At 37.5% G+C, this 13,360-nt stretch overlaps 1 protein-coding gene across 10 annotated transcripts in view; it reads right to left on the bottom strand.

Annotated features, from left to right (window-relative positions):
* The window catches only part of si:dkey-166d12.2 (rap1 GTPase-activating protein 1), a 99,462-nt gene that overhangs the window by 11,062 nt on the left and 75,040 nt on the right, over positions 1-13,360 (bottom strand). For 8 of the 10 annotated variants that reach the window (XM_017408776.3, XM_017408769.3, XM_017408766.3 and 5 more), the window contains 10 exons: positions 9,351-9,398; positions 7,651-7,689; positions 7,364-7,549; positions 6,985-7,088; positions 4,789-4,867; positions 4,651-4,704; positions 4,479-4,562; positions 4,295-4,395; positions 3,820-3,949; positions 126-281 (listed from right to left, as the gene is read on the bottom strand). In XM_017408776.3, coding sequence (XP_017264265.1) covers positions 126-281; positions 3,820-3,949; positions 4,295-4,395; positions 4,479-4,562; positions 4,651-4,704; positions 4,789-4,867; positions 6,985-7,088; positions 7,364-7,549; positions 7,651-7,689; positions 9,351-9,389 — 972 coding nt within the window. In that variant the 5' untranslated portion in view covers positions 9,390-9,398. Of the gene's footprint in view, positions 1-125; positions 282-3,819; positions 3,950-4,294; positions 4,396-4,478; positions 4,563-4,650; positions 4,705-4,788; positions 4,868-6,984; positions 7,089-7,363; positions 7,550-7,650; positions 7,690-9,350; positions 9,399-11,508; positions 11,545-12,977; positions 13,294-13,360 lie in introns of those variants that run through there. The other 2 variants (XM_017408770.3, XM_017408768.3) reach the window with 1 other exon arrangement.

Raw genomic sequence — 13,360 nt, forward strand, 5'->3', positions numbered from 1 at the left:
CCCCCCCCCCCCCCCACACACACACACACACAAATAAACAAAAACAAAACCACTTCCATGAAACGTTTTTCTAACCAAACTGACTGAATGGTTTCCAAGTATTTTGAGAGGAAATTGGAACCAACCTTGTAGATTACATTGTCCGTGCATGCATTCTCCACCTGCACCACCACATACGCATGCAGGAAGTTGGACTGGATCATGTCTGGAACGAAGGGGGTGTTTTCCTCCTGGAACACGATGGCCACAATATCATTGCCTATGTGCCTTTTCCTCTGCAGCTGCAAAAGAAGTGAACAAAATGATAAATAACCACTTCCAGCGTCACAAACCGAAAACTGTCAGAAAAAAAACACCCGCTGGACTGGAAGGATTGACATGCAGAGAAGTGGAGACTACTTTAGGCCCCTGAGCACATTGCCTTTGGCTTAAAAAAAAACAGAAAATAAATTTTTACTGTTAGGTTAAGGATAATATAATCCTTATATATCATAGTTCTTGTATGAAATGTCTATTTGAAACATGTATCATTGTACCTAAGACTGTCTTTAATTTAAAGAATGTCATTTTTAAGATTTTATTTACGACTGTAATTGAAGGGAAGTGGTGATGGTGATTAAACAACCCGAGTATCAGTGGAATCTCTGCATAGCCAAACAGAAAACTGCTCACACATACACCTGACACCACTGTTGTAAAACTGTGTTTCTCTTACTGCTACAAAGCTTTAAGTTGCCTAAAGGACACTCCTGCACTTGGAGGACAAAGTGACCGTGCTCAAGTATTACATTTTCATCCAAGCAATCTCTTTCACAGAGCTCGCTGCAGCTGAAGCATTAGGGCGACTTTCCTTCTGTCCTGAAATACGAACAGAAATCCCCACCTTACTGCTTTTTGCATGAAATTTTAATTTAGAGCGCTCACAGGTTTCCATAACTATCTGAGGAGATGACTTAACTTCTTGTTTATTCTTCTGAAAATATTTGAATTTCAGTTTGCAGAGGTTGTGTCAAACTTTGTTTGGGAAGTAGTACTGTCCCAGATCAGATAGGAAAGTAATCTAAGATGTGGGCAGATTGCAGAATGTGAAAGTGTAACCACTTCAGTGAGCCAAAATAGAGTCGTTATCAACAAGACCGTGACATGTAATCATTCTGATGCATGAAATTTAAGGAGGGATGTATCAGACTTTCAGATATATAAAGAGAAGGGGTAAAAATACTTTAAGTGCACACAGTATTAGCAAAACTGGACATGGTGACTCTGTGCAGGAACGGCACTAATAACTGCTTCACATATGTTGATGGATTGCAGCTGTCATGTTGGCTGGTGCTCCTGAAAAATGTCTCACGAGTCGACCAGTGGCACACACAACAAATATTTACTCTGGGATTAGGAGTTGATTACAGCGTTTACTTTTCCAGTAACAGTTCAATTACTTTATAGCTTCTTTCTGTTACAACCAGGCTGTTTGTTAGCATGAGAACAATCAGCCATCTGGCTCTGAAGCTGGCACGTTTCTCTGTTTTCAAAAGTCTCAACCATCAGTAATAAGACAGAAATGGTTAGAAATGCATACATAGAAGGTAAACAATTTACTGACATGACAGGAAAAGTACTCAACATCACCAGATCTTTATCCTATAAAATGCTTTTAGTATGTCTATATTTCCTAGTTATTTTAAAAGACACAATTTTACTGCAAAATGAAAGTTATATATAAAAAAGAAAGCATGAATAGCAAACAAAAATCCTTCAAAATGATAACAATTTCACCATTTTCCACATGATATTGAAAGGTTCATCAATGAATACTGAAAATGGAGTTCAGAGTCAGTTTTGAATTGAAATATGGCTGAAAATTCAAGGCTGCCAGGTTAAAACCGCCTGATTCTAGTTGACAGCTTCAATCGTCAGTCACACATGAAACTTTCTAAACTCAGACAACTGAATAACATTTAAAACATTTTCCTGCAGACAAGGCTAGATCACAACGATGAACAGAAACACAAAGTCTTAAATTTAGACCCGTGACATCTGCGAACTATTTCAACCCAAGTACATTTAGTCAGTCCTGCTGAAATAGTGTTTATTCCACGTCTCCTTCCTACAGAAAGGCTCTGCTATTAAGTGTTCACCGCGCCTCCTTTAGCTTGTTGCTCGATGAATCATCCCATGTGGGCGGTGTTTACGTCCTCTGTTTGTCTTCATGCCTTGGCATTATGAACCGTCTGTGCAAGGTTACTTGGAAACAAAGTTCAAACCACTCAAGGCAGTAAGGAGCAACTAAGATCTAATGCATCTTATTACAAAACAACATCAAAGAGATGAATGTTTTCAGCTGAGGGCAAATAAAAGCGGAACTGCAGAGCGAGAACTGAACGCTGCAACATTTCTCATGAACAGAAAGGCAAATGAGAACAATAAACTTATAAGACAATATTGTTGAACTGATTGATGTGTATAACAAACAAGTTTTTAATAGGTCAACATTTAGAAAGGATGTCTTCTTTTGACTTGATAAGAGGATTGAAGCCACTCTATAGATGAGAAATAATAAGATTAGCAGCAAGCGAAAGAAATTAAATATAATGCAATAATTAGTGGTTTAGGAGTTAAACAAAGATGTTGTTTAATAAATGGATAAAAAAGTTTATAAATTATTCAAAACTCCACATAGCCATCCTGTGGTTTGGACCTACAAACTGTCAAACTAATCCCTTAAAACATTTACAACCTTTTTATGATCTTGGGAAATATTAAGAAGAATGGAGACAATAAGGGGGATTTACAGAAAAATAAGAAGGAGATATTATTTTTTGGGCAGTTTCAGGAGTTTCCATTAGTTAATTTGCTATCCAATCATCAGATTTAACCATTACAACTATAGGAAGGAGTGTTTATATCTGTTAACTCAAGCTTGTATGAGAGACTATTCTGGTGACAGATGCTGGAGGTGAGCAGGACTCTGTAGGTGCGACGCAGCCTTTCCTGTTCTTTGTTTAGTTGCTAACCTGAAACAATCTGATAACTGATCATCGGTGAGTGTGAGCACCTTCAAGATCAAAATCAAGCTGATTGGTCATGAAGAAGAATGCATTCCAATTATTCTTGAACAGGATAGATCTGTAAGCAGCTGAATTTAGGTTTTTATACACCGTGTGTCTGCATTTCTGGCTTATTTTTCATTAAATACGTTTTGAAATAGTCAGATTTGTGTTTGTGCTTTTGTTCATCTGAGGTTAGGAACCTTATTTTAACACCAGTAATGATGAGAGCTTTTTCAAAAATAAATCTAGATACTTAAAACCTTGAATTTAAAAGAAATAAAACACCTAATATGATGGTTTATCACTTGTGTGGGATATATTTAATCAAAAAGAGCAGTATAACTGAGTGTGAGCGTACTGAATGTAGTTTTATTGATCATTAAATGTACCAAGCACATTTAATGATCAATAAAGATACATTTAGTCCCTCTGCACACTTGCAGTATATATGTGCATGTGTGTGTGTATTTATATATATTCTTTTGGTTTGTGCAAGCTGAACTCTATTATTATTCCACTGAAGTAAGCCAACACAAAAAACTAAAAAAAAAAAAGATCCTGAACAGTTTTCAGGCTATTCCAGCAAAACTTTAGTTTATCTTCTTATTGAACTTTTAATGAGAAAATGCAGAAAGAGCATTTTTTTAAGCAGCCAAACCTCTGATTTAAATTCTGTTCTTACATGTGTGAACTACATATTAACTTCATAAATCAAAAAATACATTAACCTCAATTTTTTAAATTATATTTCAGTGATTAATCACTTTACCTGCTGCGAGTCTCCTTCTGTGTAAGGCAGTTTGGTGGACACATGAAACATAATCTCCTTATTATGAAAACTTGTGTAGACGGATTCGGTCCCCGTCTGCCCGTGAGTGACGTCGAGCCCACCTCGGAATCTGGAGAAGCAAAAACGGGAGATTTAACGGCAGAAAATTTGAAGTGACAGAAGAAGAACAGGACAAGAAAAAATGAGAGGAATAGGAAAAATGGTGCACAGAAAAGAGTCTATTATTTGAATAAGTGCATGGTTTCAGAGCGTTTGATATATCAGTTATTCATCACTGAGGGTTGCCTAGGGCACTTCATCTCCACATTTAATCACAAATATTAGAAATCTCTAACATGCTTCAGTTTTAAAAGGAACCTCTGATCAGCAGCAGAGTTACTGATAGCCTCCGTTAAATAGACTATTGTGGTTAAACTACTTGAAAATTTAAAAAGAAAAAAAAATCGGTTCAAACCCTTTAAAATCATGAAGCTCAATCTTCCTTCCCAGAAACTCCAGGAACTCAACAAAGGCAGGACTTTCTTCCATGTTTCCAAACAGCTCCTCCTCGGACGTCTGCAAGCAGGAGACAAAGAGGTCTTTCAGGAGGACTGACTGAGACGTGGATTCACTCAGGAGCGTCTCTGAAGTGCAGTCACCTGGCCAAACTTTTGATAAATGACTCCGAACTTGAAGTTGTTGCTGATCACGTGTTCATCAAAGGTGACAACGAGCCTCGATGCCTGAGGAAGAAAGATCAGAGAGAGCACCCAGACGTGTTTATGATACCGCAGTGCTGATAGACGGCAGGGACCTGCGGAGAAACCTTACCTTTGGGTAAAGAACAGGGTAAAATCTGTCCACATTCACCTCTTCACAAACAAGCTGCAAAATGGAGAATGGATTTGTTTTAAAAACGTAACAGAATACAATTAAATAAAAAAACCCCGAGTGATATTAATGACTCACCTTTGCCATCTGAACCACATTTGGAAACTCCGTAAGGCAGGATATGGGAATTACATCATGATACGTCTTTTGCTTTGTGCTGAAAGGCAAACAGTGCAAAAATAAAAATGTCTGCTTTTTTTAAAAATAAACCTACTCAATCTTCCTGGTTCAGGAGGAGTTTTTTTCCCTCTGATGCTTGTCATTTATCCAAGTGGCCTTCTGAATCAGAAGGGATTTTTCCTATAAACTCATGGGGCTGGGGACAAAAATGTCTTCACACTTGATGTCTTTTAGCCAATGTTGCTCTGGAGTCAAATGTGCTTCCTTACATTGTTTCAGGGAGATGCAACGAGTTTAATTAGCATTTTTACATCTGCAAAACCAAAAGGATGTTGTAAGCAGCTAGTTAATTTAGAACAAAAAAGGTTCTTAATTGTAACACAAAAATAAATAAATAAAAATTAACCTTCCAGCACTTCAAGAGCTAATTAACAGAAATCATTTCAACAAGCTACAAGGGCATGAATGATTTTCTTTTTGTTTGTTTGGTTTTTTTGTCCCTTTTGCCTTTACATAAATAAAACCACAGGCTATAATAGACATAAGAAAATTTTAAAATATACGCTCTCTAAAACACATTGTCTAACACATCCAGCCAAGTGTCTTAATTCATGTAGCGTAAAGCTCAGTAACACCGTGATTCAGAGCACTCAGGTGTGTCTGATGCTGATTATTTGGAAAATTTCAAAAATAGTCCCAGTTAATTGGATGATTAGTCAGTTGGTCCACCTCTAACCATAAGTTAAGAGTTTAACTTTTTTGTCACAAAAACAGTCTGGCACTTTTACAGAGTCCACATTTTAAGGCAATAAAGACAGAACGGCTCTTTTTGCAGGTCAGCCAAGTGCTTTAAATGTGACTATCTGACTGTGGGTGGTGTCAGCCCACTAAAAACATCATTATGTGAAGAATGTGGGCCGAGTTGCTGTTACCTCGCTGCACACTCATCCACTCTGAAGATCCATTAAAAAAAGAAAGAATGCAGCTATTAAAATCTTGAGGACTCTCTCGGGTGCTAAATTTAATTTACAGGTTACGCCACATGCAGAGTTCTGCCTTTTTCCTGCATGTCTGTTTTTAGGAAAATGTGATGAAGTGGGAGATTTCAGTGACTAAATACAGCTTTAGGCATTGGTGGGTGGGAAGTATTACACTTGTTCAGCCTGCGTGAATAGTCCTGATTATTGGATACATTTTAACCACTCTGTGTAGAGTAACTGTTTATCCTACGAGTCTGACATTTTTATCTTCCCCCACAAATATGGGATATTTTTATTTAGATTTCAAATATGTATTTCCTAGTACAAAATCAGGAATGCTGCAGTTTTCATGTGTTAGTAAACTTAAAAAAAACATTTTCCTAATCTGTGTTAACATTATTAAGTCAATGAATTTAATTTGAAATTAAAATGCTATTTAATCAATAATAGATGATAAAGTTTACGAAATAAAGTACAAAAAAACAAAAGTCCTTTCGGGGTTTGAAATCAACCTGCCGCTGTTACACCTCTAAGCTGTCGAGGCAGGGAGTCACAGAGCTGAGTTGGTGGGAGGCTGTAGGAGCTAACTAACAAGGCTCCTGGCACTCGCTGCTGAATTAAATGAAAAGATCTTTTGTTGTATAGGTTATAAATGTTAGACAGCCATGTGTGATTGAAAGCAATATTCATTATCCATTGCTATTCATGCAAAGACTTTGATTAAATGGTTTGGTTTACATGAAAACTGTAAAACTTAGTAAAAAAAAATGCTGAAGAAAATCTGAACACAGTTCATTAAAGATGAAATTTGCTTTAAAAAGAGGTTTGTAACAGCACGGCAATCAAGCAAGAAAATAATCCAAGGCGACCTTTCAATCCAATAAAAGCGATTTGTTCTATGTGCTGGTTTTCATTTGTTTAAATGTAAAAAAATCTAAAGGCAGTCAGCCAATTTCTGTTAATACTGTGTCAAATATACAAAGTATTTGTAAAGATAATGTCATATATAATTAAAAAATAAGATGCAGAAGAGGAACAAGAACAGTTTAAAGATAATAAAGGCACTGAAGCACATTGAAAAAGTGGGTTCTGAAAATAACAGGGAATAGATGAAAGAAAAAAAACTCAAAAGTAAAAAGGGTCTGAGATAAAACATAATACTTTCAAACTGTACCGTAGCATCAAACGAAGATGTTCCTGATCCCCGATGACTTCGTATTTCATTGAGAAGACCAAGTGGCCCAGGGCAGCATCGACCGTGTAGTAATTAAAGTGTTCCTGGAGGCAGAGGAGCAGAGGGAGCGTTAATGTGAGGAAGATGTAGCAGCTGACAGTGAGTGACACAATAATAACAAGTCAATGTTGGAACAAACTGGAGATAGTCATATAGTCAAATGGTGACAAGCTGCTTAAGTTTGCGTTCCCATATCTGCCTACGTGTCCCATTTTTGATTAAATGAATATTTAAAAGCAATAAACTCATACTTGAGAGAAGCAAAAGTGTTTAATAGAGAAAATTACAAAAAAACAAATCATGACACCATCCTCCTCACCTTGCCCATAAAATTTTTCCTGTAGATTTTTGCTGTGCTGTTTGTCTCCAGCTTGATGTGTGAAGCCGGACAGGAAGGTTGATCAGCCTCTGGAGGGTCTTTAGGTTCATGATTGGTTCCTTCGATCCAGTATCCTCCAAACTGAGGGAGCAGGATGAGGGGGAAAGGACTTCTGCGACCCAACACCTGACAGAGATGGACCACATCCATACGAAAATATTTTTTTTATTAGTAAAATTTCAGTATTAAGTGATGTTTGTTTAGTGATACACATCATATAAATGTACCTCGTGGACACTTGGATAAGGGATGTAGTCCTCTTCTGTCTGAAAGGAGAGAAACACTGAGTCAAACTGACAGATAAGTGTTTCTACTCAGACAATAACAATAATAGGCACTATGATGGAATATTCAGATATCCACTACTACACACTTTCTGGAACTAATTTTCTAATTCCACAAACATGACGGACCTGTCTGTCTGACACAGCCGTGAGGAAAACAGTTTTGTGAGCAAATCACAATTTTCTAAGGTTTCATCAACTACATTTGACATTCTTATTGCATTTATGTTAGTTTTGAGAACAAAATCTAAGCTGTAAGTGGCTGGGTAAAAGTTACATCACCCGAGTGACTTGTTGTTAGCATGAGAACAAGTCAAATCTCTGTTTCTAAAGCTGAAAGCTAAAGGAAACAAGGGAATATTCAATTGGATGCACATCAGATGTCGCACCTTTCAGGGAGTACTTTTCTTATTTAACAACAAGGACTTTATATGTATAATTTTGTCAAACACCTCAAACACTGATATGCTTCATATTCTGTGCAACTAAAAACCTGTTATATTGTACATTACCAAATACAAAAGATGGAAATGCACAAAAGAAATTTTGCACAAGCACCAAACATTGAGAACATCTTTAGTTTTTTATTTACTACCACAGGGATCTGAAACTGTGACCAGCAAATACTTCAAAAAAGAAAATCCAACAGATTTATTATGTTTAGTAGGAACTGTAATTCTATTTCATCGTTAGTGTTTTTCCAGTTATCCACAGGAGGAAACAATAAAAAATTATGTAACAAAATTAATACGACCAATATATGACACTGACTTGCTTGTGAATACATTTGGTTTACTTTTAATTTGCTTTTGAGTTATGAGCAAAGATGCTTAAAACTGACAAAAATCCAGGGGAATAGAGGAAGCTTCAGGGATGACCTACTTATTAATAAACTTGTAACTTCAGTATGCTGTGAAAGTATTACATTACACTTAAACATAACTGATTATGGGGATATTTGCATCCAGGTTTCTAACAGCATTTATCAATTCTCGTTTCAATAAGACCCAACACATGCAAAGACTGATTTGAATTCAAATTGTAAAAAACCTGAACCTTCAGGAGTACATATTCCTGTTTGAAGCTCCATCAAATACCTGAGAGGATGACCTGTAGCATGTTCTGAGACCGAGCTTGCTTTGGGAAACATGCCTCTTAAACAAGGCTCGAACAATTTGTGGAACTGTTGAGATCTTTGGAGCCTATTGTACAATCAATCACAGACTATCTAACAATCACAAACATCACAAGTGTCCTTATATTGTACACTTTTTACAGTATTTAATGCCACATTGACTGTCAATCTGTGGAAGATAAACTTGCACACCACTATCACAGAAGATAAGTATTCTATGCAAACTCCAAAATTCCCATTTTCGTCTTTCCCTCAGCAGGTTACTTCAGGTTTACCCTTCCTGACTTGACCTTCTGTTAGTCTAGCCTTCATCAGTGACTGCAGTAGCCTGTGCAGGTAACAGAACAGGAGAGGATTTTGCAGCTACTGTCCCTGCAGAGCTCATAACTCAGCCGGTGAGCATCCTAAAGCCTGCCTGACAGCTGATAAGAAAGGGTTTAAAACTCTGCCATTCCCGATGCTTTGCCAATCTGTGCTCTACAAGGAGATTGGTGAATCTGTGACTCACTTTGAGGGGTGGAGGGAAGGGGCATCTTTGCTCTTCCATTCTGCACCCCTGTAGGGAGAAAGAAAATGACATATTGTAGCTCATGGAAATATCTCCACAACCTGTTCACAGCTGTACAAAGGCAAACAACAATTGATTGACAAGAGCCATAAAATTCACTGTGCAGCAGCACACTTCGTGGTAATTTATTGTGACAATAGTTCTTGTTTGCATATGCCAACTCATTCAGCAGATTGGCTACAGAAAGAGGAAGTGAAAAGTAAGGATATCGCAGAAACTATTGTGGGCAAAAAAGATAAACAGGTTCATGGAAACAGGGGTGTTTTCTGATAAATTTTAATACAGATTGAACTGCCCTAAATTCAATAAGAGGTCCATAAAATAAAATTAAAAAAAAAACTTCATGATTTGGTCTGTTTCTATTCAGCTGATGCCAACAAACTAACACTTCTCAATGCATAGAAAAGATAAGCCTTTCTGATCAGCCACCAACTTCAGTGGAAAACCCTCAAGCATGGACTGAAAAGATCAAACCTTGTGTACAGAAGATAAATTAAATGGAAATATAAACTGCTTTCATTAAATTTATCCTCCAAATTTTGTCCTGGTGCTTCCATTCTTTCTCTTCATAAATAATTCATTTTTACTGTAAGGCATGTATAACTGCTCATAAAACACAAGGCCACTGTTGTGTGTGGAACTTTTGCCCCTGTTCAGATGTCTGATAGTAAAACAAAATGAAAAGAGCTTGAATGCATTTAATAGGTAGCAATATATAATACAACTCAGTACCAGGTACATACTTTGTACTTACCAGTTTGTGTTATGTATCGCTACCTTTTTTGGTATAGCACTATACCTGACCTTAACATTTTTAAACTCCCAAATATTACTATATATATATTAAAAGCCAAGGAACGGCATGCTTAGAAACTTATTTTCATGAGGTTATCTCAAAATAACAAGTTATTTATCTTGTAATTTTGAAAAAAATTGAGCTTGTTTTCTCAAAATTTTGGGTTAATTTTTCTTTTTACTTAGAAAAGTTAGTTTTCTCATCATGACTAGAAACTATATTGAAATCCCAGTTAAACAAAAGAGGTATTCTTGATCAGTAATCAGTGCAGTCATGCTGGCAACTGATTCAACCTGAAAATGTTGCACGAAGGAACATTTATCCCTAATAAGTGCTGTTAAATATTAACCCAAAGAGTCACAGCTGGGATACTAAACAATGAAACTAGGTTTAATATGAGAACCACCCGTTTCTGGACAACCATCATATCATTAGCTACAGAAAACAAAAAAATACTGTTTTCTGGAGATAATACTGTATCTCCTCATCTCAAGAAAACAAGGCTTGTTTTCTTGAGATGAGGAGATAAAACTAGCTTGGTTATCTTAAAGTAAGGGGATCAAAATAATAATAGTAACAGCTGTTCTTAGCTTTGTTTGTCTGCTTTACCTCTGCCAACAATATTCTACACCTATTTTAAAACTATTCGGATTAAATATCTGAAACTAAACATCTTAAAAATGTCAAACATATACAGGAGTCATTACAGACTACATGCTCACATCAGAAAGAAAAATAAAAGAGCTACGTTAGGATATAGTTCAAAAAACTGGATGCCTGTACAGTCAAAGACTCGCTAACATCAAAGCCCAGCTCGTTCTCCCTTTCAATTGGCTTTTTCAGAACCTACAATGTGGTTCATATGAGTGTGTAGTACTGCAACACTGACAACACGACAAACTAGATTTGTAAGAATCCACCTCAGCAAAAAAAAAAAAAAGAATCCCACATCTGATGACACAGACTAAACTATCCAGCTGTGAAGAGAAAACACAAAGGCTCTGTTCAGCACATTCAGAAGCACCAGGTTTCTGCAGACGGCCTGAAGCTGCAAATATCAAAAATAATAGATGGATACATGGACACAGGCATACAGCATGTCTGCTGCTTTCCAGAGCTGAATCCAAAAATAGAAAGAAAAGAACGAAAAAAATTGAGTATTAAAAGGGAAGGTAAATGAAAATGTTATGTCCAAAGGGAGTAAAAATCTTAGTTTGCAGTTTGATTAAAGCCTGCGAGAGGAAAAGCCGACAAGTTAGGATATGAAAAGAAAAGGCTGAGCCGGGAGAGCACTCACAGTACCTGTATCCTCTCGATCATGGCAAATAGGTCCGAGGTCTGGGGGAGAAATTTGACACAGATCCGAAAAGGGACATGGGTTTGATCATCATATATGTCAATGTATTTTCTTGTGAGCTCAGGTTTTAAACAATCTTTGTAAAAATGAAAACAAATCAATTTATTTTGGTATATCTTCAATTAAAATGACTTCTTCAGCACCTTTTTAAGTATCCCCCACCCTGCTTGACACAATGTGGCTCCATTCAATGCCAGGATCACCCTTGAAATTGTTCCTTTATGCTCTAAGACAAACACACTGTAAACAAGCAACTCTTGGGGGAGAAATGAGGCTCAAAGCACCATGGCGCTTCTCTCTGTTGCTAAAGCCAACAGCACTTCTGACCGAGAGCAACTGACAAATTAGCCGGAATACACTCTGGTTTCAGTCTAAAGTCACATTATTGTTCGACTGGGAAAACACTGTCAGGAAGTGAGGAAATAAAGATTGCACCAAAATTCATTCACAACTAAGTTTCAGTCCAGCCCTGCTGTTTTGTAATTAGCATGTGTACTGTATGCAACGGCTGCTCGTGAGACAGAGAGACTTCAGTTCAGCTCCAGGATTTTAATTACACCTCAACCATTCACTGCTGCAGAGTTTAAATGTTTTGCTCTGTGTTTTGTTCAATTAGCAGAGACTCTGGTGGAGGTTAAATTCAAAGAATACACCCCGAGGCATGCACCTTTCATCTGCAGAGTCCATATTAAGGATTTGAAGCCATTCCAACCTGTGTTGAACGAGCACTGCAGAAGCCCTGACAACACGGTGTTTGTTGTAGGGTACATTCTCAGTTCACCATGTAACACAAGTGGACTGCAGTGCCAAGCTAATGTTTCCACATGACAGCTTGAATTTACTGAGGGGCGCTGCAGGCCTTCCAAAACACATGCACATTTACCCATTGGGAAACATGCATATCAAACCTTTTCACATGTGCATGTACTCAAACATATTCACACTTGTCAACAAACCCCAAAGCACACACACACATCTGACCCTGAAATAGTAAAACCAAAGGTGCAGCCTCAGTCTATTGTTGTATTATGTGAAAGTAAACGGTGCCATATGATGTTCACGGAGATACTGCTCCCCTGCAAACAAACATCAGCAAACATTGTTCTATGCTGACCAGATATTTAGTGAACCAGGCATACTCCACAGTAACCACATTAGACTTGACTTTTCCCTGAGAGAAAGAAAGCAGTGCAGTCCTGTGTAAGCACTCGGCAGGTACAGCACTTATGAACTTTGGAGCTGAATGCCCATTTAATAATTTACGTATTGTGTTTTACATAATTTGATCAGGTTACAGGCTAAAATCAGATCTTTGTATTTTTAGCTCTATAATGTTAAACATGCACTTCTTTCCTAGAGACAACACATTTAAAAAGCAACAATAACCAACTTACAGAAAGTGCTAAATACTCACATCACTGAAGCATCGTCTCTTGAGAAAAGGCCTACTGCCTGGACTGTTAAAAAGTCCATCCAGTAAGGCATTCTTTGCTATCCTGAGTTCAGTCATCATTCCACAACTACAGATGCAGGCGAGCTGACAAGAGTGAGGGTGTTAATGTCACCGGCAGTCACACACACAAAAAAGACAAGATTGACAATGGCACTTGACACTCGCTGTCGCTCAGGCAGTAAAACTTGGAAGAAAAGCCAATAGCTGTCCATCAGAATCCATATATCTGTGTGAAAGCATGTGCTGTAATGTGAGAATATTATTTCCTTTCCTTCCTCTTTTCAAATACCTCCCTCCCTCCCTCTGCCACCACCCTCCCAGTAAAACACAGCTGTTCTTTAGGA

The sequence above is a fragment of the Kryptolebias marmoratus genome, linkage group LG4, assembly GCF_001649575.2.
Source record: "Kryptolebias marmoratus isolate JLee-2015 linkage group LG4, ASM164957v2, whole genome shotgun sequence".
NCBI classification, from domain to species: domain Eukaryota; kingdom Metazoa; phylum Chordata; class Actinopteri; order Cyprinodontiformes; family Rivulidae; genus Kryptolebias; species Kryptolebias marmoratus.